This window comes from Agelaius tricolor, unplaced genomic scaffold (genome assembly GCF_023055355.1).
Source record: "Agelaius tricolor isolate 1412-34295 unplaced genomic scaffold, bAgeTri1.0.p SCAF_4, whole genome shotgun sequence".
Classification (NCBI taxonomy): domain Eukaryota; kingdom Metazoa; phylum Chordata; class Aves; order Passeriformes; family Icteridae; genus Agelaius; species Agelaius tricolor.
In genome coordinates this window covers 26,655,009-26,680,248 of record NW_027269264.1, presented here as the reverse complement: position 1 = coordinate 26,680,248, position 25,240 = coordinate 26,655,009, and the positions used below count along the sequence as shown (strand labels likewise).

The window sequence follows — 25,240 nt, the reverse complement described above, 5'->3', positions numbered from 1 at the left end:
CTCATGCAGATCACCAATAAAGATAGTAAACAAGACCAGGCCCAGTGCTGAGCCCCTGGGGAGCCTCACTGGTGCCAGCTGGATGTACCTCCATTCCCACCACTCTCTGGGCCTGGCCATCCAGCCTGCTCTTTACCTGGCAAACAGTGTACCTGTTCCCACCATAAGCAGCAAGTTTCTCCAGGAGTACGCTTTGGGAAATGGTGTCAAAGCCTTTATTAAAGACTATATAACATGTACAACTTGTTATACATAAAGACTGTATAACATGCACAACTTCCTTCCTCCACTAAGTGAATCATGATACCAGTAGCCAAGCTGAATTTCCATTCAGATATAGAAGTCTTAAAGTAGTACACCCCAGACAGAATGGTCTACATTTTTTTCATTAAGTAGATCTGTATTTTTTAAATCTCTCTTCATAGAATTTTTAGCTTATAGATTGAAGTTGGTAGATACATATCTTCAATTTCCATGCTGAGTACCTCTTGTTAATGATTATTTGGTTAGCAAATATGTTCTTAAGTTCTTGATTATGAGAAGAAACTTCTTAAGGTGATTGTGTGAGGAGTAGTGTACTTCTACTTAAACCCCAATCTTAAAATATTTTATAATATGCTTCTTCTTGAAAAGCAGTGGAGATGAATGTTTTCTGGAATTCACAAATCTGTTGTTTTGCTACCCTCTGCTGGGCATAAGGGAGAAATCCATGGGAAAATACTTGTGTTTTGGTAATGGAAGAAAATGTTAAATTTAAATTTTCTTTCTTTTAGTACAAAGACACTTGTATGAAGAATTATATCTAACAGACTGTTATAAAGAAAGGAATGTGCAAAAAGCCTGCCTGCCCCCAATTTTGGTGGGTTTTTTTCATTCCTTTTTTTCTTCAAATATTAGTTTGGGTTTATCCTTCAGTGATTACTCTTATTGTGGACAAAAAGAGGTATTTCCTAGTTTCCAGCGTTAGAAATTAAGAGAAAGAATAATGGCAACTTTCTGTGGGCTTTTCAGTTGAAAGATAACTGTTGCTGCACTGTCTAACTTACTAGCTTTCCAGCTTGCAGTGATACCAATATGCTGCATAGATTGATTTGGAGTGCTTCTGAAGTAGAAAACACGCTATGCCAGAAATTGAGATTGAGAACCTTAGATATAATTCTGCCTCTTTAGCTGGAGAATTCAGTAGCCAATTAGATTAATGATCTATTTCTATTGAACTCATCAAGGTAATACTATTTATGTTATCAATTTTCCAGAACCAGTGTCTTTTATTTTAACCTTTAGCTCAATTGCTAATAAGGATTCTTGGGAAATACTTCAAAAAGACAAGAAAACTTGTCATATAAAAATAATGTTTCTTATGATGTATTCAGCCAAAAAGATGGGTGGGAAAGTGGTTTTGCAATAAGAATGTGGACTTTACCACAAGAAACAAAATTATTAGTTTACACATCTCAAACTCTTTGCCTTGTTCCTATAAATGTAATGATTTTCTGTTATTTTTAATGTGTTTGAGGCTGCCAACTCTTAGCAAGCTGAAGCTCAAGGTCTCTCAAATTTTTTAAGTCTTTGTTATGAGGCTTGAAAAATGTTCCATAACTTGCTCTATTTAATTTCTGAGACTGAGTGTATTGTCATATTTCTGAGATTTCTAGTTTTCATTTAAAGACTATTCCCATAGCTTTCACATTGCCTTTTTTACTTCCCTTGCTTTCACTATGTATATTGACATGCGATGCTAAAATGTATGCTTGTATTAGCTTGGTGATGCTGCTATGATGCAAAGAGGGCTTGGGGAATGGTTAATATCTGTATTTGTTTGAAGTATATGTATGTGCAATACTTGAAGGCTGTGGGCTTATTTCTCACTCTCTATGTTAGTGAAACATGAAATTTAGATCGCAGCCAAAACCAGCTTATCCCTACTTAATCTTCTGCTTTCTAGAGTGTCCACAATGCATAACTGTCATCCAGAAATTCTAGGTGCTGTGACTGTCATATATTAGTTACTACATGCTTAGTACGTGGTATACTTATGTGTGTGTGTGTGTGTATATATATATATATATATGTATATATTCAAAGAGGTATACTTTCTCTAGATAAAAATATATAGTACCATATACTTAGAGGATTCTAAGCATCACAGGTTTTGTAATGGGAACTCTCTGGTTGCTCCAAAGTTATACTTCTTGAGTGACAAGCTCACTGACATAATGATTTCTGCAAAGCATTTGACAGTGTCCCATACTTCCTTGTCTCATACAACATCCTTGTCTCTAACATGGTGAGACATGGATTTGATGATTGCAACACTTGGTACATAAGGAATTGGCTGGATAACCCTCAAAGGGTTGTGGTTGATGGCTTGATATTCAAGTGGAAAGCAGTCATCAACCAGGGATTGATACTGGGACCAGTGCTTTTTAACATCTTTGTCAGTGACATGGACAGTGGGATCAAGTGCACCTACAGCAAGTTTGCTGACAACATCGAGCTGTGTGGGGCAGTTGACACACTGAAAGGCAGGGATGCCATTCAGGGAGTCCTTGACAGGCTTGAGAGATGGATCTCTGCAAACCTTTTGAAGTTCAGCAAGGCCAAATATAGGGTCCTGCACCTGCCCCAGGGAAATCCCAAGTACACATACAGACTGAACAGAGAATAGAGTGAGAGCCCTGTGGGGAAAGACCTGGGGAATACTGATGAGGATGAGAGGCTGGTCAAGACCCAGCAATGTGTACTTGCAGCCCAGAGACCCATCTGCATTCTGGGCTGCATTCAAAGCAGCGTGGCCAGCAGGGTGAGGGAACGGATTCTGCCCCTCTGCTCTGCTCTGCTCTGGAGAGACGCCACCTGCAGGGCTGCATCCAGCACTAGGGTCTCAATGTAAGAGGCACATGGACCTGTTAGAGTGAGTCCATAGGAGGGAGAGCCACAAAGATGATCAGGGGACTGGAGCACCTGTCCTGTAAAGACCTACTGAGAGAGTTGGGACTGTTCAGCCTGGAGGAGAGAAGGCTCTGGGGACACCTTATAGCAGCCTGCCAGTACCAAAAAGAGCCTACAAAAAAGCTGGAGAAAGACCTTTTACAAGGTTATGTAGTGATAGAACGAGGAGGAATGTCTTCAAACTGACAGTAGGTTTAGATTAGCTATTATGAAGAATTCCCCTACTATGAGGGTGATGAAGCACTGGAACTAGTTGCCCATAGACATTATAAATGCCCCATCCCTGGCAGGGTTCAAGGCCAGGTTGGATGGGGCTTTGAGTGAGATGGCAGTGGAAGGTGATCTTTAGTGTTCTTTTGCACACAAACTGTTTTATGATTCTATGCTAATGGACTTCATCTCAGAGAGGAGCTTCTTCATAATCTCCTGTGTCATTATATTAATGAAGTCCAGTTTGGAGACTGCTTAGTCTTATCTTACTTTCAGATCAAACTTGTTTCAATAGTGTTTTATGTAGCCCTCATGAGGAGTTAGCTACAAGTCACATAAGTCTTTTGTCTACGTGCTTGTGTAGAGTAACAGTGTTATTACATGTAAACATCTTTCCTTAATCTACTGGGCATAGAAGTGCATTTCAGATAGCTTCTCCAGCTGCAACTCAGTAGCAGATCAGAATGGACTTGGACTTTATCCAAAGGCAGCCAAACTGTATCATTTAGTTGTCCTAGTTGTTTTTACCCTTTCTTTAACCTGAAGTCAAGCACATGGCTTATCTTGTACCTCCCATACCAGTGTAATTGTTTATCCAGTATCATGCAAGTCAAGCATGCCTATTCTGTCACACATATTTTTGTAGACTTTAAGTACAGGAAATATGTACTTAATAAGTGAGGGTTATCCACATTGTCAGGCTGAAAGAACATTTATTTCAGTGGTTAAGAATTGTTAGTATTTAAGTAACTCTATAGTTACAAAAGGTTGTTTATTTTCTGGACAGGAGATGGCTCCACCTTACCATGATCAAGCGGTATCAGTGTTTCTAACGCTAGATGGAAGTGGTCAGCACATCTCCCATAGAAGTATTTAGACCCCCTGCTTTGAGCTTTGAGCTGTAGGGAAATGCTTTTAAGTAGGAAAAAGATCTGAGTCTGAATATGGAAACACACAAACAGAATGGTTGAATGGTGATCCAAGTGTGAGGTACATGTGTGTCCTCTTCACTTAAAAATGTCTTGGCTAACCATTTCACATCGTGATTGGACCTAAACCTTCTGTAAGTGTAAGTATCCTGATAAATAAATCTTGCAGAAGGGGTTTAAATAGAAGCAGAAAAGAGAAAAATTATTTCCATTACTGTGTCTAAGCTTAGTAAATGTTGCAAATATATCTTTGTCTTCCCCCCCCCCCCCCCTCCCCCCCGGTTTGCTTAAAAGGATATTTTTTGTCATGTTGGATATTAAATTAAGGCTTTCAGTTTGGAGTACACCAGTACTCACAAATATTGCAGCACTTCAAGCAAGTGTGAGGGACAAAAAAATGGAAGCCACAAAGGACGGTTTGGAAAATGGTGTTGCAAACTGTAAGCTTAAAGAAAATGTCTCCACATTAGCATTGATGTATCACACATATGCAGTATGACACTGAAAAAAGTGACTGAACCTTAAGAAATTTAACATAAAGCATGTTCTTTGCCCACAAGTTTGAATGTTGGCATTGAATTTTTTAGTCACTTTTTTTTCTCCTAAGTCAAAATTCTCTCTGTGCTATCATGGAAACCAATCCCAGCTATCTTTGTTCTTTGTGATAGATGAGTAATGCAATAATAGACTCTCTCAATTAACAGACAAATATAATGTATATAAGTTAAGAAAAGTTTCATAGATTTATAGTTAGGTTTTACTGCCTTGTGTTGTTATACAGGGACAGCTGGTGAAGAGGACATTTGTGAGGGTTGGCTTGTTACTATGGCAAACAGCTGACCTCTAATCAGGATTTGAGGAAGTAAATTCTACCACTGGATAGCAAAGAAGGAGTCAATGGACAGAATTTTGTGAGAGGCAAAAGGGTCAAAAGGCAAAACCTCCGTTGTGTTGGCGAGCACATGTTGGGAAAAATCCTTTGCTCCCAGCACCATAATATTTTCTCTATTTGGTCTTGTATTTTTGATAAGGTTTAGTAAACCTTTCTAAATTTATGAAAAGCGTGTAACTACTTCTCATGTTCTTCATGTGACCTTCTGTTCGTCAGACAGGAAAACAAAACTGCTTCCTGTTTCTCTTTTTGGAACTTTTATCATGGTTTTACAGGTTAGCCTCACCCCTGACATTTTTCTTCTACTCACAGAATAGGTAATAGATTGTTCTCACTGGTGGAGAATGCAGCTTCTCACTGTGAAGGGAAGTGCATATAGGTATCAGCAGAGCCTGTTTGAACCTTTATCAGCAAAATAGAATAGATTTTCTATATGGCATTTTGTTGCAGCTGTGTTCTTCCCAACTGAGTCTTCAGACACAGCTTTGAATACAGGTGCAAATTCTGTGGCTAATGTGCAGTTTGATAGACTGAAATACCAAGGTTCTTTTCCTTAGAGCAAATCTGAATTTCTTTCTATTAATAATTCAGTATTGATTAGCCATGCTTAAACAGTAGTGTCTGGTTTAATGTCTTTCATGAAGTTTGGTGGTTTTTTCTGACTAATTTCTCAATTATTTGCTGGCATCTGATTTGGTTTAAATTTTCCAGGGCTATGCTGAGCCATAAGCTTTAGCAAGGTAGTCATAGAGCAGAGGAAAAAGAATATTCAGTGCTCCACATTCAGCATCTACATGACTTCCTCAATTCATATCTGTAGTTTTTCTGCAGGCTCTTTTAAGCATCCAGTCTTCTGGGTATAGTATATAGACTGGTAAAATAAGATTAGGGTTTTTCTGAGTAATCTTCTGAGGCTTTTGAAAGAACACAGTTTACTCTTCATCTTTGGCTTCTAATAATACAAAAAATTAGTGGTAGTTCTGTCAGATCTCTGGCAGTGTCTTATCTTTAATAAAAAGATTTGTTTCTTTCACTGGCTCTTTGTTTTTTGGAGTTACTGTAAACTAATGCAAGCAAGATTGTAAAAAATCAAAATTGTCACAAACTTCTGAGGCAAAGCTTTAAAGAATTAAACTCTAGAGGAAGAGGAACTTCAAACACAAGAATGGGACATGGCTGTGTTTAACTTTAGGAAGAAACACCAGTTTTGAAAAAGTCACTTCTTTTCATGCCTTTATGTAGGCATATGAACCATAAGATGATACTTACGTGTCAAAGTTTCATTTCTAGTTTCTAATAGAATTTTCTTTGTATACTATCTTGGATCTATTTGAATGCTTTACATTGGATACCTGTCAGGTACAGCTGGCTCTTCTTTGGTTATGGAGATCATAACTCTTTTCCAGTAGGCTAGACATACTGTCCTGTTTGTGAAAAGGAGCTGTTTCTCTTATTCCAGAGTTCATCAGAGATGTCTGTGGCTGAAATGCTAAATTTTGCCAGTGCTTTTTTTTTAATAGGCATGCTAATGCTACAAGTTAATTCTTCAGTGACTTGTGGCAATGCAAGCAAAGACAACATCTACAAATGTTACTGTTTAAATGGAATTGCTTCTACTTCAGACATCAAAAGAGTGATATATTGGCACTTCTTACAGATGTCTGCCTGCTCCTGCCTTCTTCACTTCTTCACGTCCTGCATTTTGTTAGGACTAAGGCTTCCATACTTCTGGGATTTTGTGTTTCCTCTGGACCATGTGGCTTGTCCTTGCATTTAGTGTCCATCATGTTAGCTCAAGAAGACAGAATTTTCTTTTGAAGAACTATACAGGCCAGTAGTTCCCTGGGTCCTTCTTACCTTTTTTGAAGACATTCTTAATTATGAGAATAATCTTAGCAGTATGAAAATATAGTAGCAGTGTTTGTAATTTTTTAAAATTAAGTATGTTAAGCAGATAAATTTTTGAAGAATCTTCTCTGTCTTGTGTCTCGTTTATGAAATTGTAGATGTTCTATTGATACCTCAATGTATTTCAGGACATACAGAGTATAGTTATGTTGCCACAAGTGAGCAAATAGTGGGGCAATAGGAAGAATATTTAACTTGGTTTATTTGCTTTCTGACCCTAGCTGATTATAAAAAATGCAGCACTAACATAGTACTACATCAATTTACTAAACTAAATAGAAAATATTAATTTAATAATCCATATATGTAGAAAATGTTTTTATATGTGTTTCTTGCTATGAATTGTCACAGTTCCAAAGAAATTCAGATGTATCAGGTTGGAGTATGGAGTCACAATATGCTTAATGAGTTGAATAAACCTGGTGTCATATTATCTTCTCTCTGAACTTAAATATCCTCATAATGTACTTCTAGGCAGCTGCAGTGAAAGCAAAGAAACTGGAAGAAGACATTGAAGCAGAGAGAGCAGCACATTTAGCATCCAATTTCACTTCAGAGATAATTGAGGTAAACTTTTTGTTAAATATTTCATAGAAGTTTACAGTAAAACAGTTGAGGAAGTTGTGAAATAACTAATATCCAAAAATATGAAGAGCACTTGCTCCAGTAAAAAACCTAAATAGATTTATTACAATAAATAATTTATTACAATTGTAATAGATTTATTACAAAATCATAATATATATATGAGAGGACAGAATAGCGGAGTATCTGCTTTTCGGGGAACTTTAAAGTTATTAGAATAAATAATAAAATAAGATGTCATATTTGTAATTCCCACTACTATTTAAACAGTTAGGGAAAAGGAAATGTTTCATAATAGTTAAGCACTGTACTACTGTTTAAATATGCCGCCCTGTATCTTCTGAATGGCTTCTTAGAGCAATTTGGAGACATAGTGCATGCATCCAACTTATTTAGGAGTGAGGGCATAATGCATCCTGAAACTGCAGTTTCAAACACAGTTTCTCAGAGTACATTCCAGCTTCAAAATTATGATACTCGCAGTTACCAGTAAAGTTTGATTATATGAATAAATCTAGTGTATATACTTGAACATTAATTTTTTTCTATCTGTATCACACAGAGTTATACTCAGTAAAAAAGCTATGGTTTAGTAAAAAAAAGTTTGAGAAAAACTAAATGGTGATTTCTTAGTTATATCATATTAGTTAACAAACTTACTGGACTTCCGAAAAACTAAGCTGTTGTGGTGTGTTTTATGCTTGTTCAGTTTTCCCCCCATTGTTCTCTCAGAAGGTCCTGCCCTGTTACCAGTTTGTGTCAATCCCCAAACCCCTCCCCAGTTGTCTTGGTTATCTTTCTTGTTCCCCACCCCTGGCAGCCTGCCTGTCACTCGACACCCCTGCCTCTTTTTCTAGAGAGTTCGGGCCAGGGTGTCGAGTGATTGGGTTAGGGGCCAGGGTCCCTCCCGCAACTGTGTTTGATGGGTTCTCCGATCATGCCAATCCTTAATGTATCCCTCTCTGATTTGCTATCTTTCACCCCTCCCACCCTCTGTAAAACCGAGGCTTTCCCTGCCTCGGGGCTCTCAGCTTCTTCCACCGAAAAACTCCATGTTTCCCTACCAATAAAACCACCCTCCCTGAAGAAACTGAGAGTCGCCTCTTCATTTCATCCTGCGACTTCGGAGCTCTCTACTGCGGCCACACGTCCGCAAGGCCTGACATCGCCTTAGGCACAAGGCCCTGACTCCGGGTTGGGGAAGTGCCTTACTGGCTGGAGGTTGGCTGGACACTTATCTAGCCTGGGCGTTTTACTTTCTACTGGCCACCGCTCCACTAAGCAAAAAAGAAGGGAATTTAGTATCTTTTCCCCCTATTTTCTGAGTAACAAAAATAAGCATTGCCATTCTTCAGTCAGTTATTTTCTTATTTTCATGATCTTCTGTATGTGCAGGCACTTAAATTTTAAAAGTGATTATTTAACTAGAAAAGATTTAGTTGCTTAATTTCCTCTCTATTTCTGCAACATACAAAGGAACTGAGAGGATAACATTCCTTCAACTTAGAGGCTTGGGTTTTATGGATGAATAACTGATAAAGTCTTTTTCCTTGTTTATGTACATGAACAAGCTAGAAGTATGCTTTGTTCTGAGAGAAAGTATGGCCTTTATTGCTGGTCCCACTCTTCATGAGTCTATTTAAAAACTAGAATTTCCCTGGAAAGCTTCAGTATTAATAAGAACTGAAAATGTTCAGACACCTCCAAATGAGAACAGGAGGTACTTTTCATTGTCGTATCTATTTGTCTCTGGTTTGAGTTTTATGTATTCTTACATTTTTACATGTGTTCAATGATTTTTACATGTGTATATGCTTTTATACTGAATTAATACAATATACTCTACTGTAAAGCAGAACAGACCATAGAAGATCTTGTAAGTTTTTCCTAACTTGCTTTAATTGCTTTTTTATCACTTGGTGTAGTTAAGAATTCGAGAACTTGAAGAAGCCGTGCGTGTGGAAAAGGACAGACGAGAAGAAGCTCTTTCAGATTTAGAAATGATCAAGAAAGAGTTCAAAGGGTTAGAATATGCATATGAGAGAGAAAAACACAATGCCCAGGAGAACTTGGAAAAACTGAATTTGTAAGTTTCCGTCTAAATTCATTGTAAAATGGCAGTAGACAGCTGGATTACCACTTACAGCTTACATTTATATACTTTTCAGTCAGTATAAAACAACTAAATCTGATGCAATTTCCCAAAACAACCTAAGTTCAGAACCTGGTGTTCCATTAATAACATTAATAACAGGTCCATATCAGTAACCATGTGGGTGGGTAAAGAAAATAACTGATCTGTTACCAATTATTTGCCAAAGCAAAAATGTTGGAAATTATAGTTATGGCAGGGTCCTCTCTCCTGCGTACTTGGGAGGAGTGCAGGAAAGCACACATGGTATGATTAGAACAGATGTTTTCTTCTCTATATACTTACATTATTATGAAAATATTATTTTTCATTTCAGTGAGCTAGATCAATCTTTAAGACCCCTGTTGAGAAGTTGTGTATCACTTATAGTGGTGGATCTTCATTTTCAGCTTTTGAATGATTGTGGAAAGTGTTGACTAGCTAATGAAAATAGAAAGTGTTGACTAGCTAATGAAACTAGCGGATGAAGTGTATGAGCGCGGATGAAGTGTATGAGGGCAGATGAAATTACCTGGGATTCCTTTCCTGCTCAGCACAGTATACTGTGTCTGTGGTAACAGATCTTTTTTGGAAGAAAGATTTTGCTCTATTTCCTGGGCAGATATAGGGTACACTGTACTGAGTCTTCTTCCTTAGCTGAATAAAGTTGTTATTGGGGTGAGAAAATATCAGGAAGAAGAATGGTGCTGGAAGACAGAGAACTTGAAGTTCATGAAATAACTTGGAGTACATGAAATAAAGGACAGTATGTGAAATTTAGCGAAAGAGGGGCTTTAGAAGACAGGAAGTGGGTGGCACACAGTGAGGTTGTGGGGGAAGAGAGGTAGTAGAATGTGTTGAAAAAGACAGTTTGCATCTCTTAGTTTAGGATTTTGGGAGTCTGTACATAAAAGTGTTTGTGTACAGACTTGCTCTTACAAGCAGTACAGAAAAAAAGAAAATACTAAAAAGGGGAAAAAAGAAACTGGTTTCCCTACAAAACAAGGGAAACCTTTGTGGCCCTTTTGTGGCCCAAGTGTTCCTATATTCATGCTTACAGAGATGTTTTTAGTTTCAAACAGAGTTGAAACTTGTGCTGTATTATAAACAACTTAGAGCTCTTTGTTAAAAAAAAGCTCAAAAGAGGCACATTTAAGTAAACCAGAATCACATTAAAAAGTGAAAACTTTTTTCTCAAAGAAAAAGATATAATTTTTATGATAAAAATTTGTGAAAAACATTATGATAGTAATCTAAAGTTATTCTTCAGGAAGACTGCAGTCTTCACAGCTGTGAAACTGAGTAAGTATATTTCAAGATGCTCTACAGTTCTAAAATAACATCAGCTAATTAAAGTGTAATCTCATCCTGCCTGGTTGTTTTTGCTGTGAGCATTTTTGCTCTGTCAGTAAATACATGACACTAAACTGATACAGAGTTCTTTGCCTTTCTGTGAAATGGAGAAGGCCTGGACGATTGATTTGACATTTTATTCCCTTTTTATCATTTTGCTTTAAAAAAGCTTCTATGTTTGCAAACCAGCCTTTTTTGAGGAATGGTTGTTGGACCAGTAGTTTTGCAGAACACAAGCTACTTTGTACCATCTGAACTTTTCTTGTATGTAACCTTTTATTCTTACAGAGCATATGGACTATGGTTCTTTTTTTTTTTCCAATCTTGGTTTGGTTTTCTTAGTTTTTAATTTGGTGTAGTGGGTTTTTTATTTTTGCTCTGGTTGGTTGCCATGAGTGGTCCAGAAGATATGGAAAAATTAATGTTACGAAAGTTTTCTTGAAGTAGTGTTCAAACACTTGCAGTGTTTGTTCTTGAACCATTTATTCACTTGTCCCAAGACCTAATATTCCAAAGTTTGTCTTTGTATTGATGTTAGACCAGAAGAATTAATCATCCTTGGTGAAATGTGGGGCTTTTTAGTTTGGTTTTTTGAGTAATGCTTATTAAGCCATTGCAGTTTTTGGTCTAGAAAAAAACTATCCTGTCTTGTCAACATGCCTGCCATAACGTGGCTTCCTGTAATCAGTCAGGGAGCTGTTAGTATGGATGTGTACTGGGAACCAATAGATGTTAATAACATATTAGCTAATTAGCAGCATTTTTAATGTAATTTAAACATCTGTTTAGGTATTTTCCAAATCATTAGAATTCCACAAGTTCTACTACAAGATCTATTTTTAAATTTTTGGATTAGTAAATTTGGTTAAAAACATGAACTTCTGTAAGTAGTAGTTTTTCAGTTAAATCTCTAAGAATCTCTTAAAGATATTTTTCTGAATTAGATTATTTGGACCAAAGTAACAATAATGGTTAGGTGTTGAATTGTATTGTGCATTCAGTAATGTTTTGTTCCTTGTGAGAATCTTTTCTCTAGATATATGAAGATATTTCTTTGAGCATTGAAGGGATTTGAGTCTAGGAAATTTTTGATCCACAAAAGTTACATCTTTGAAAAATGTTATCATCAAAAAAGAAAAATAAGAGTTTTTTTAGAGAGTATATTTCTTTGTTTGGAATTACCGTATAGGAAATACCTATATTTTTGTACTTAAGACTATGAAATACAGTTTTACAGATGTGGTACCATTTGCCTTAAGAATTTCAATAGTAGCACTTACAGAGAAGTAAATTGAGTTACTAAAGTGCAAGATGAACCTTAAGAAGCCTTCCCTTTTTGCTCTGAACTGGACAATTATGTTCAGTTTCCTTTTCAGGAGGGAAAGTGTTTCCTTTTCAGGAGGGAAATTTGCCCTATCCTAGGGATTTTTCTGGGATAAAACAGAACTTATGCCTGAGGCATCTGTTCTGTGTGTTAATTGAACATGAGAATAAATGTTGTGTAATATTCAGACAGTACTTTTCACTGTTTGCAATCATGTGTTGATTCAGGCAGTTACTTCTAGCAGCTTCTGCTAGCTGAGTTTTTTGAAAGCAGATTGTGTTCTGTGATTTCAGAGAATGCAAACCTTTCCATGAAAATTAAGACAGTTAAAACACAGGTAAAACAGTTGGTGGTTTTGTTAAGAGATGTTGAAGAAACATGAACAGCCTATCCTCACAATTTTGTTAGTCCAGATACCAAAATTTCCAGACCTCTATTAAGATAAGTAGCGAAGGTCAAGCTTTTTCTGAGGTGGACATCAATCTACCCAGTTCCCTTGAGGTAATTACATGGGGTGGGCAGGTACTGCCTCATCTGTTTCCTGTCCCCTTTTTATTCTTTGAAGCATACAAGTGTCGGTAATATTGGTGAAAATCAGGGATTGCTTTCACCGGACACCTTCTGAGAGAATACAACAGCCTTTGATCTATTTACCTTTGAAGGGTCTGGTCTTTGGACTTCAGACAATGTCAGGAGCTTGGCTTTTTTTTATAACATAGTTTGGCATCCGAACATATTTTCTATTTTTCTGGGGGACTTGCATGAGTTTGTCTTTAAGCCTTAGCCAGATGAAGGTCTTAGAGACTTTCATTTGTTGTGCTAGAACACTTGTATGTGTCTTTAGCTGGACTTGATGTAGGTAAATAACGCAAAAGTTGGGAGCTATAAAATGCTGTAAGAATTTGTTTTCTCAGAAAAAAATGTAGTTATAATAACTGAAACCAAGCAAATGGGCTTTTGGGCTTTTCTGGGTGGCATAATTTTTTATTTTCTTAGAAAAATATAGTTGTAATAGCCAAAACCAAACTAATAGGCTTTTCTGGGTTGCATAATTTATTAATTAGCTCTGAACCCAGTAGCACTATGTAAATTGGAAGCAACATGGGATTTGGATCTCTGTGTGAATTTACTTTTCTTGAAGAGCAAGAACATGACATGGAATAATTTGGAACTGCTTTTGCTGTGTTTCTGAAAGCTGTGAGAGTAGAGGCTACTTTGGGGGACTGAAATAGGCAGATTTTGAAGAATAAGGAGTAAACATCTGCAGCTACAGCAAAAAATCAGCCAGGCTGATGCAGAAGGACATAGGTGTTTGGTGGACTGCTGAAGCAGTCCTTCGACTAAAAAGATACATTAATCTTTAACAAATAAATTAAAGTCAGAAAGTGACTATATTGATTCAAAAGCTTAAAAAATGCAAGAACTTTGAGCCCTTTGCACTGCTTTCAGTTCTTGGGAGACAGGACTGCTAGGAGAAAAAGAGATGATGTTTCTACTGGATGTTTCTACTGTTGAGAGCTACATCAAAGAATAGTTCAGGTTGAAAGGAATTGCAGGATCTATAATCCAACCTGCTGCTCAACCTGCATCATGAGATCAGGTTCTTCAGTTAGGTCTTGAAAACGTGGAGAATGGAGATGGCACAATCTCTCTGGGAACCTTTTCCATACAGTTGGAAAACATATCTCCTTGTTTGAACCTCTTTGGATTCAGTACTTGTCTTGTAGACAAACACTGCTGTGAAGTGATTGTCTGCATTTCCTTGCTAACCTCCTTTTAGATACTGGGAGGCCTGTTGTACACTGTCGAGTTATCTCTTCTCCAGCTTGAACATACCAAGTTTCCTCAGTTCTTACGTGTATTTCTGCTGCTGACCATGGTGGTGACCATTCCCTTAGCTCACCCCAACTTTTTTCCTATGTTATAAGGGGTGCATGTAGTTAAAAGTGATCATTATCCGAGATATCTTATAATGACTGCCAAATACAAGGTGAATAATCACTTCCCTTGATCTGGCTATGCTGCTATTAACACAGCCCAGGATGCTGTTAGCTATTTCTGCTCCTGTGCTGTGCTGCTGATTAGTGGCTGTGTGTCATGGTTACCAGGTTCTCGTTAGCATACCTTCTATCCAGCCAATTATGAGCTACATCACTTTAGGGTGGCCTTTTTTCCTAAGTTCTGGTCTTTGCACATGTCATTGTTGAATGTCAGAAGGTTAATTCTGGCCTGTTCTTTCTCCATGACTAGAGAATAGCAGCACTTCAGTTGAGTGTATCAATTGTATTGTGTCATGATCTACCCACACCCAGTTCACTGTTCACTGCAGGTATTGTGAGACTGCACTCTTGGCTTACTCCAGGTGGTGGCTGAAGCTGTTAAACAGGTCTTAGACAGACCTCTACAGTATTACAACCATTCCAGCTACTACCATCTGGGCTTGTTCCCAATCACCTTTGTCTCTTTCATGAGCCCAGAAAATTGTTCTAGAAGGAATTACTTTGTAACCTTCCAGGGCTGAAATGAAGCTCAGTGGTTTATAGTTCCTTGGCTTCTCCTTTTTACTTTTGCCAAATATAAGTGTGACATTTGCCTTCCTTCATTTGCCAGGGACCTCCTCCAATTTTTGTGACCTTTCATGATGATAATGAGCAATGTCACTCTGAGATTAGCCAGCTTTATCAAAATCTTTAAATGTAGGTGAGCTGACCTCTACAATTCTATGGGTTGAGTTCTCACAGGTTATCTCAGACGCAATCCTCACCCATTGCTACCAATTGTTCTCCTTTTAGTGTCCTTTTACTGACAATAGAGGCTTGGGAATAGACCATGTCAGGGAAGATGGAGGACAAAATGGCAGGGAGTATGCTGACTTTCTCTCTCTGCTGTTGGTAAAATAGCTGCTTTGTGTAGAAGTCTGTTCATGTTTTCTTTCCTACCATAGCAGTGGTAAAATCCCTTCTCAGCTTTGTCATCTTTTGTGAATGTTAATTCTAGGTGCCTTTTCTGAGGCACCTTCTTTCCACCCCTATGTACTTAGGCAATCCTTCAAAATTTTTCCTTGGCTTCCTCTCCCTGGCTCTGTCTCCTTTTTTCTGTTGTTTGGCCTTGTAATTTTCTCATGGCACACCTTTTTATCATGCCTTTTTATCAATTTCTATACATTTGTTTTCTTGAATACCAGAAGGACTGATGTAGTTCAAGAACTGGTTGAAATTTTGAATTGTCTGCTATTGAAATCATGAAATTCTGAGTAGAATTGTCATGGTTTAAGAATGTATTCCCCAATTTAGTGTTCCTACAGAAACACTCCAAACCATGTGCTGCTCGATCATTCCCCCCTCTTCTTCTGTGACAGGGTGGAGAGGAGAATTGGACTCACAAAAAGTAAAGATCATAGGCTGAGATAAGGACACTTTACTGGACACAACAATGAAATAAGACAATGAACTGTAACAGCAACAATACTAATGACAGAGTGCACAAGGAAAAAAAGTGATTGATCACCTGTGATTGCACACTGTGGAAACACCCAACCATACCCAGTCCCTCTGCCACACTACCCACAAGGGAGCCCTTCTCCTGTCCTCAGAAAATGACATGAGGTGGTATAGAATGACCTCCAGGTCCTAGCCATGCCCGCTCTTGGCTACTGCAAAAATCAACCCTGTTCTGGCTAGAACCAGGGTAAGAATATAGTCAGGTATTTGGAAACTTGAGGAGCAAGCTTTGTACTTTAAACCAGTGCTGATAATGCAAGATGTGATATCTTTCTGAAGAGAACTAATGTGTTAATTAAAATATGATGACTTCTGTTTATTACATGTAATCTGGAGACCCTATTCAAATGATCAAATTAGTTTATGACTGGAAGTCTAACACAAGCCTTGGTGATGGAAAAGAACGTAAACATAACTGAGAAGTTTTTCTTACAAGGAATATATAAGTTTCTTCACTTAAAAAAAATAAGGCAAGCAACTTCATAAGTCATTTGATGTGCTAACATGATGTGATACTCAGATTGTCTTTTAAAAATATGTAGAATACTTGACATAAGTATTTTTGATTAAAATGTTCTAATGTTGAAACTTTCCAGATTAGAAAAAGAGTGTTTCTCCTCAAACAATCAAATGAAAGAAGTGATTGAGGAGAAGAAGAAGGTAATTATGGACCTCTCTGCAAGACTAGGGAATGCTGAAAAAAGCTGCAGTGAATTACAGAGCGAACTTGCAATGGTAAGACAAAAAGCCTATGGCACTTGTTGTTTTAGTTTTTAAATATGCTGTGAACATAACCTGCATTTGCTGTGCTGAGCTGTGGAATAAATCTGACTTTGTGTTACTCTGATTTTTTATTTGTATTACTTTGTTTTGTGAAACAAAACAAGATACTGGAGAAACTAATTCAAAAATGCATTTTAAGTGATACACTAAGTATTTAATTGAGGAATTATTTGTAGAAATCAGTTATTTCAAACAAGCCTTCGCATTCCTAATGAAAAAGGCAATTTGTAAATATGGATTGTACTTTTTTGTGAAGAATTTTCTATCTTCCTATCCAAGCTTTTTTTCCTCAGGCTTGATTAGTTACCATTGTAGACATAATTACTTCACATAACATTTTTAATACAAGCATTTGACTGCAAAAATTGTTTGAAAATGTCTTCTTTGAAGGTAACAAACTTTTTAGTTGATTGGGGTATTTTTTTGTTTGGTGTGCATTTGTCCTATTGGATATATTTTACAGGATTATTTTCTGAAATATGTTTCCTTTTATATCACCAGTGAGTGCCTTCCTGCTGTCTCTATGTACCCCAACTTTGAATACCAATTTTGCCATCCTCTTTAATAGCAGGAGGGTCAAAACAAAAAGCTTAGGTTACCTTCATTAATGACATAGATGAAGGGATGGAAGTGCACCCTCAGCACATTTGCTGATGACACCAAGCTGAGTGGTGCAGTTGGCACAGCTGAAGGACAGGATGCCATCCAGAAAGACCTGGACAAGCTGGAGAAGTGGGCCCATGAAAATCTTCTGTAATTTACCAAGACCAAGTGCAAGGTGCTACATCTGGGTCAGGGCAGACCCTTGTGTCAAAACAGGCTGGGGGATGAACAGATCAGAGGAGCCCTGCCCAGAAGGGCTTTGGGGGTGCACGTGGGTGAGAGGCTGGATGTGACCCTGCTGGAAGAAAGCAAGCCAAATACATCCTGGGCTGCATCCAAAGCAGTGTGGTAAGCAGGGCAGAGGAGGGATTCTGCCCCTCTGCTCTGCTCTGGTGAGACCCCACCTGCTCTGAGGTCCTCAGCACAGGACAGAGATGGACCTGTTGGAGAGAGTCCAGAGGAGGCCACCAAGTTATCAGAGGGATGGAGCAGCTCTGCTATGAGGCAGCCAGGAGAAGAGAAGGCTTTGGGGTGGCCTAATTGTGACCTTCCACTACCTGAATAGAGACTTTCCAGAATGGCGTGTAGGAAGACGACAAGGGGAATGGCTCCAAACTGAAAGAAGGATTTAATCAGATATTAGGAAAAAAAAAAAATTATTGTGAGAGCTGTGAGGCACTTAAACATAACAAAAACTTATGAAACATAACAAAGAAACTCATAACAGAGAAGTTGTGAATGTCCTATTCTTGGAAGAGTTCAAGGCTGGGTTGGAGGGGTCTTTGAGCAACGTGGTCTAGCATTAGAACTAGATGAACTTTAAACTAAAAACCTTATCTCTCATCATTGTAGAGTAGCATTTACAGTATTTCTATACTTAACCAATTTTTTTTTTCTATTGTAAATTTCTGCTCCTGCTTCCTCTTGGACCTATGAGTGTAGGAGATTACCATGATCTCTTTCCTGCTACAAGTAGGCATTGTGCTATTCAGTATATAAGAGCAGAGATCTGCATCAGAGAGTTTTCAGATTTGTGGGTGTCTACTCTTCAGCTGATGGAATTACTCCATACATTGTCTTAGTGTTATCCACTTTCCAGGTAGATTGGTAATTAAAAAATTGAAGAAAAATAAAACTAAATAAACGTTTTTTCCTTTGGGAGGACACAGCTTCTTCAATGCAAGCATTTAAGTATTAAAAGACATTTGCTGCCTTAGTAAACCTGAAAAAATAATTTTATCAGGCACAAAAAGAATACAAAGAAAAATTCCATAGTAAAATGTATGTTATATCTGACAAGAATTCACGACAAAATTCTATTCATGCTTCAGGTTTTTTGGTAATTACAACAGTATTAAATGGTGTACTCAAAATGAGCATTGTGTAACTGAAAGTAAAAGCAATAGATTGCCCCACTTGAAAGAACTGTCTTATTCATATAGAAGGTTGTTTTAATTGCTTTACTGGAATGATTTCAAGCCACAAGACTGTCTTGAAGAGGTAATAAAAATACTCATTTTCTGAAGAGTTGTATTAGTGGTCCCCTGTGGGATTAGATTTTTATCACCTTGGATGGCCTTGTATTTTTCCTGAAGACTTTCGTATTTGATTGGGAAGCAGGAGAGCCTGTGTGTGGTCTTGTTTACTCAGTATACGCAGCTTTTTTGTTATTTTTCTTCCCAAAATAAAAAACAGGAGGCTATCGTAGAAGCTAGGTATAAATAACACTCAGTATACTGTTATTAGGCTTCCCTTTATTTATACTAAAATCATGTGAAATTGTCAGTGTGTTCTTTTCCCTTTATTTCCACATCCTGCTTTCTTGATCTGTTAATTACTTCCTTTTATTTTGTACTATTATTGACATCCTGAATACATCTTTTCCACTTCAGTCTGGTAATCTTAAGTTGGTTTCTCACGGTACTGTTAACATACAAATTAATGTGTTCATTTGAAAAATATTTGTAAGATACACAAAGTACATGATTTTGAAACTTTATATGAAAAAGTTGGTTTTTTTCCTTAATGGATCAGTTGAATGTACAGTAAAGTAGTTACTCTGCTTGTAATTTTAAATACCAGCATGTTGCAGAAGTTTGCCAGAAACTTGCATGGGTCAAATGTGATAGGATCTGTTACTATCAAACAAAATTTCTAATGAATGCTCAGCATGAGAAAGCTCTCAATATTTGCATTATGTGTACTTCAGGAAATTGATCTCAAGCTCATAATTATCTAGCTAGAGTTTCTAGAAATTTTTAGATTCAAGAAGAGGAATTTAGAATAGCCATTGTGATTTAACACTTTGTTTAAATTGAAACAGCCCCAGCTGTATTCCTGCCTCATGGAAAGAACAAGAGTTATCTTTAGAAGTTTTAAGTTACTCAGGATATTTACATTTCTAGTACCTAGTAGTGGATGATTTTAGCATGGGACAAGCAGGAGATGTTAAACCTTTATTTTATGAGAAATGCAAATTGAAATTTGGGAAACTTGTCAGTTCCTCAGAATGCATATTAGGAAAGTGAAATAATTAAAATACTGTGTCTTAGTATTGATTCCTTTAATTTGTAAGGTGTATTTATTTCCACTCCTTTTAACAGATTCTATCAGAAATAGCATAATTTGTATGTAAGTTGTGTAATAGATTGCACACAGCTTGTGGTTTTCCCCATGGCATGTAAATCTTTCTTTTACAGCCACACCTGAAGTGATGTTTGCATCTCAGCTGCCCATAAACGCCTTGTAGGTTATCATACACTGAATGTCAGTATAGAAATATTTGAGAATCTAGTTCCAGGATGTACACATTAAGCATTGTTCTTTAGCAGAAGTTGCCTAGGCATTAATTTAACAGACCATGAAGGACCCTGAGGATTATGATTCTGTTCTACAACTTCTGTGGAATAGAAACTGATACACAGTGGCAAACATGAAAATGTCATCTAGGCACAGTTAGATGTGGACAGTTTATTTCAGTTTAAAATAATATCCCAGTCATGATACACACTCTTCTTTAATTTTGTGCATTAATTGTTAAGGGTTGTTTTATGTTGATTGTTTTTTTCTTGCCTTAACACAGGTGGAGAGTTTTTCTTCCCAGCTGTTACTTCTATTATTGTCCTAATGTAAGAAGACTAGTTAGTCCGAAGCATATGCTTAAATGATCTTCTGCAAACAAACCACTTTTTAAATTTATTTTGAAGGTGCAGAGGTCACTCAAGCTGTGATGTCCTGGTGTTGGAAGACAGGCATCAAAAATTTAGTTGCAGTTCTCAAAAAATTTTCTCTGACTTGGACAAAAAAATAAATCTCAAGACCCAAGGAGATACTTCGTAACATTCTCTCCCAGCAAAAATTGTTACAAATCTCTTTTTTTGGGAGGCACAAGAAGGATTTCAATAAAACTTGAGCATTTTGATTAATTTGTAAGACTGAGATACGAAATTTCTTGAGATTCTATTTAACTTATACATAGCCAGACTCTTCTAGAGATTTTTGAATATTCCAGATATAAGAAAGTAAAAGTATTCAATAGTTTGAGAACTTGAGCAAAAATAAATAAAAGCCTAAGGAGAGAGTTTGCCAGTGATGGTTTCATTTTGTTTTTTATAATACAAGTTATGCCTGTTTGCTGAAAAATTTGTGCCATTTTCTGCTTTACAGAGCGTCACTTGAGTAAAATCTGTGTTTTGTGAACTGTGGAGCAGTCTTTTGTATTTCTGTAAATGCTTTGATTTGCTGCCCCCAAGGTCATGCCTGGTAACCATTCTGATACTTTTGTAAAGAATTTACATAAGCACTTTTCTAGGCATATCTGAACATGCTGTTCCTTGGTGGCTATGTGGATAGTTCTGGATTTGGCTCTTACTCTGCCATCACCAGCTGGAACTTGTACTACAGACTGAGTGGGTTAATTAGTCCACGTGAAAGAGACCCTCCCTAGGAACCCCTTGTGACTGCAGACAAAGTAGAGAAAATTTCTCAGGAGTTAAGGCAGTTCATTGTACATCTGGACCCTAACTCCCTGCTTACTACTGCAGTGGTTTTGTTAAGGCAAGGCCTCAAAGTCCTGCCCACATGAAAAATAAAGTTATTGACCTTGAGATACAGATTCACACTTGCAGCATCAGGTTCTGTGGGCTGTCCTGGAACTGTGTATAGAGTTCACATTTATTTTAGTTAACCATGGCTTTTGCAAAATGCTGCAAAAACAATGGGACATCATTTCTGTGTGGGAACAGGAACAAAAATCAAATACTGATGGTTAAGGAAAACATGTCTACAATCAAGCTAGTAGGAACTTGTCCAGATAAATAAAAATACCTTTCTGGAAGATTAACACAAGTCTGACAGTGAATGGAAGAATTTTATAAGCAGTCAGTTTTCAGAATAGTTCAAGTTATCCTTACAGATAAGGATAGAAAGTATTTGGAAAAAAGATTTTTTCCTCATTGGAGTTTACAGTATTTTAAATGAAAAATGCTTAGCTTCTCTTTAATTTCTTTAAAAGTTTAATTTTGTTTTGAAATTGGTGATTAAATTAATATGTTGCCAAGCACATTTTCTACTAAAAGGTTTTTGTCCTCAAGAGTTGTTTTATTATAATAGGAACCTTTTTTAAGGATATGAAGTTTGTTTCAAGGAAGCATTTTATATGGTAAAATTCAGCATATGTTCTGGGTTCAGGAAGTATGATTTTTCTTCCATGTTATTAGGTTTCAGCCTTCAGTTTGGAATATATTGGGAAAAGGGGACTTGTCATTAGGGGCTATGGGAAATACTAGTATGTGTTGAGAATTTTAAAATCTCAAGTGTTCATGGAAATTTCACTCATCTTAGGCACCTGGAATTCCCAAAGGCAGGTTCTTTGAGTGAAGACTGAGGTGAAAAAAAGCAATGAGAAGGCCCTTTCTCTCTCCTAGTCACCAGATCACTGCCTCATCAGCAATGGGCCACATTTTGCCTAGTCCTTCTTTTGGAGGTGGTGTACTTAAGAAATCTTTTACTGTTGCTCTTCATATCCCACATCAAATTCAACTTTAGGTGGATTTTGGCATCCCTAAAGATATCCCTCTAGGCTTTAGTGATGTATCTGTATTTTTCCAAGTTTAGTATGTCTGAACAATCTTCTTTATGCTTCCTATTAATACTTGGTCAGGAGTCCCCTGGCGTCCCCTGCATATCCATACAGACCTCACCTTTGATTTTCAAGGTTGTTTTCAAGGATCACTGTCTAGGTCAAGAATGGTCCATTCAGGTGTAGAGGAAGTCAACAAAGTCAGCAGAAGACTTACAAATTTTAATTGAGTTTTTAACTATTCTTCCACCTGTTTACTAATGTGATCTGTGAAGCTAACTCTCCTTATGTAAAGGCTTTAGCAGTTTTCTTGTCAACTGATTTCCCTTTTGAAATAACCTAGGAAACAATTACACCTGTACTTCTCCAGTAGTTCTACAGGAATGGCAAAATATGTTGATGGATGGAGTTGTTGAGAAGGATTGTAATCACATCTCCTGGAACAGCTGAATCTGTCAGCTGCAATTGATTGTGTTTGACTCTATACTTGTACACTCCATTTTCCTTTTCAAAGTAAAGCATTATGCATACTCCCTGTGTTTGTTCAGACTGAAGAAAACTAAGGAGATAATAGCTACTGCTGTAAACTATCAAGTGGATACTTGTGGAGAAGATGGAGGTACACTCTCCTTAGATCTGTCCATTAGAAGTAGAAGAGAAAACAGGAAAGTTATAATTATCTGTAAGGGGAAAACAAAAAACTTCACAATGCAGATTGTGAGATATTGGAACAAGTTGCCTGGAGGGTTTGTTGAAATGTCATCTTTGAAGATACTCAAAACTTGACAGAACAAGGTTCAGAGCTGCCTAACCTGACTTCGACCATACTGTGCTGTGAGTGGGGAGTAGGACTAGATGACCTCCACAGGTTCTGTCAGCTTAAATTCAAGATTTTATGACTGTATATGTTGTTATTAGATACCTGTCAGTGAGACATAAGAAATCAGATCAATAATAGATCCTTTTGGATTGTGCCTGGATTTTTAGCAGTGTAATTTACGGCAGTTTTTCCTTAAATTTCTGATAATGGGGACAGTGATTGAAAATAGACGTTAGAAAGGAAAGATACTAAATATTTTGCAGTTCAGGTGTAGAGAGACTGGCTAGTGTAAGTAATTTCCTTTTGATCTTTATTGCTGTTGAAAAAGGGACTAAAATCGACTTGAAGTATAGATGCAGTTAGCAAATAAAGCATAGAGAAGTGGTGAAGGCTGAATAGACTGGAACACACTGACTAAATTATGGTAAATTAACTAAACAAACTGGAAAAATTGGATGAGAAGATTGAAAAAAATTCTCACATTTTACTTTTCCATAGAAAATGTTTTTCTGGGAAGATTTAGTCTCACCTTTTTTGTATTGGAGTATTTTATGTAAAAACAACATTTATTTTATTGTGATGTTTTCATATTATTTTATTTCCTTATTTTTAATTTGTGAGATCTCTGAGATGATGTCAGTACACAAGAGTGAAATACTTTATTGTGCTTGCATCCCCTAAAATATTTTTACCGGATCTCAACTTTACAAGTTCTATTTATATAGATAATTTTATGGCGAAGGAATTAAACCTTGGTTATTTTTCAATATATAGAAATGATTTGGAAATTCTTTATGAAGTGTAGTACAAACTTTCACACAAGGAAAAGCATGTAAATGCTACAGGGGACCTAACACTGAAATACACATATGAATAATATATTAGTTGATATACAGTACATATAATTAAAATTGAAAGAGTAAAGCAAATTTATAAAATATTTAAACTGAATAGTAGGGAACACTGCAGAGAATTAAATGCATTTCTTGTTTTTTTAGTCCTGACAGTTATATGCTACCAGTATGTAGCAGTTTTCCTGGGGAGGATGTTTCCCACACATAAGAAATTGCCTGGGTTCTTTGACATGCAATGAAGCATAACTAAAGCAACAGTCTCTAGATATGATAGAAAACAGTAGAATTTTGCTCAGTAAAAAAGGTTAACTTTCCATTACCAAGTAGAAATGGAAATTACACAAATATGTGTTACAATTTAGAATTTAGAAATAAACAGTTAGAAGTCATGAGACATCTTTGACCATAACCTTTGTCATAAGAAAATTGTGAAGTTATTTAAATATAGTTTCCTCTTGAGCAGGGATGGAGGGATGGTTGGCTTTCTTTTAGGTTTTCTGAATTGCTGAATTTTTGTCAGTCAGTCAGCAGCTAAAATCAGACATTTCCTTGAGAAGTCAAAACTCCATATACTCAAAAAGACCTTGGTCTTGTCTGGAGTTATGGTTATGGACACATGTCTTTAAAAACTGCAAGTTATCAGATATAAATTGAAGGGATGATTTGGTACAGTCTTTCTGTTGTAGTGATATAAAAAATCTGCTGTAGAACTTTTCTGACCTCAAAAAATTTGGTGTCTTGATTTGAACAATAGACTGCATTTAGTGAACAGCTTTCTTTAAGAAGATTCGGTGATAGGGGCTAAGAACTCTGTAGTTTTATGTTCCATGCACAAGGATGAGGTTTTGGTATTGAAGAAATCCCTGTCTAGTATGGAACATATTAACAATTGAAGTAGGCAGGGTTTGCAATGAGAATAGGTGTGGGATTTGACTGAGTGCCAAATCATGGATTTCTAGCCTGTCTGCCAGTAGTTGGGTGTCTTTCTGGATGCCCTTGTAGGATGTAACAATAGATTTCACTGCTTGCATAGATGGGCAGAATTTAGTGTCCATTAAGATACTTTTAAAGCAGAAGATTATGAAGACTAAGTTTTTGTACAACCATCTTTTGTTTTGCTTTTGAAATCCTTTAGTTTTATGTTGTGTGTTACAAGGTTCTTATTTCTTATGTCATGCTAGGTCTCTTGGCTTGAGAAAAGACATAAAAAGAAATACAGTAGAAATTTAAATTTAAAAAGGAAATTTAAAAATTCAGTTTACTTATTTTAATGTGTTTTTCCCCACCCCCTCTTGTCTTGTCTGTTCCTCCTGTCA

General features: G+C 36.9%; 1 protein-coding gene across 6 annotated transcripts in view; it reads left to right on the top strand.

Annotated features, from left to right (window-relative positions):
• CCDC171 (coiled-coil domain containing 171) overlaps positions 1–25,240 on the top strand; it is a 153,562-nt gene that overhangs the window by 21,069 nt on the left and 107,253 nt on the right. For all 6 annotated transcript variants that reach the window (XM_071424959.1, XM_071424955.1, XM_071424957.1 and 3 more), the window contains 3 exons: positions 7,366–7,458; positions 9,402–9,562; positions 16,381–16,519. In XM_071424959.1, coding sequence (XP_071281060.1) covers positions 7,366–7,458; positions 9,402–9,562; positions 16,381–16,519 — 393 coding nt within the window. The remainder of the gene's footprint in view (positions 1–7,365; positions 7,459–9,401; positions 9,563–16,380; positions 16,520–25,240) is intronic.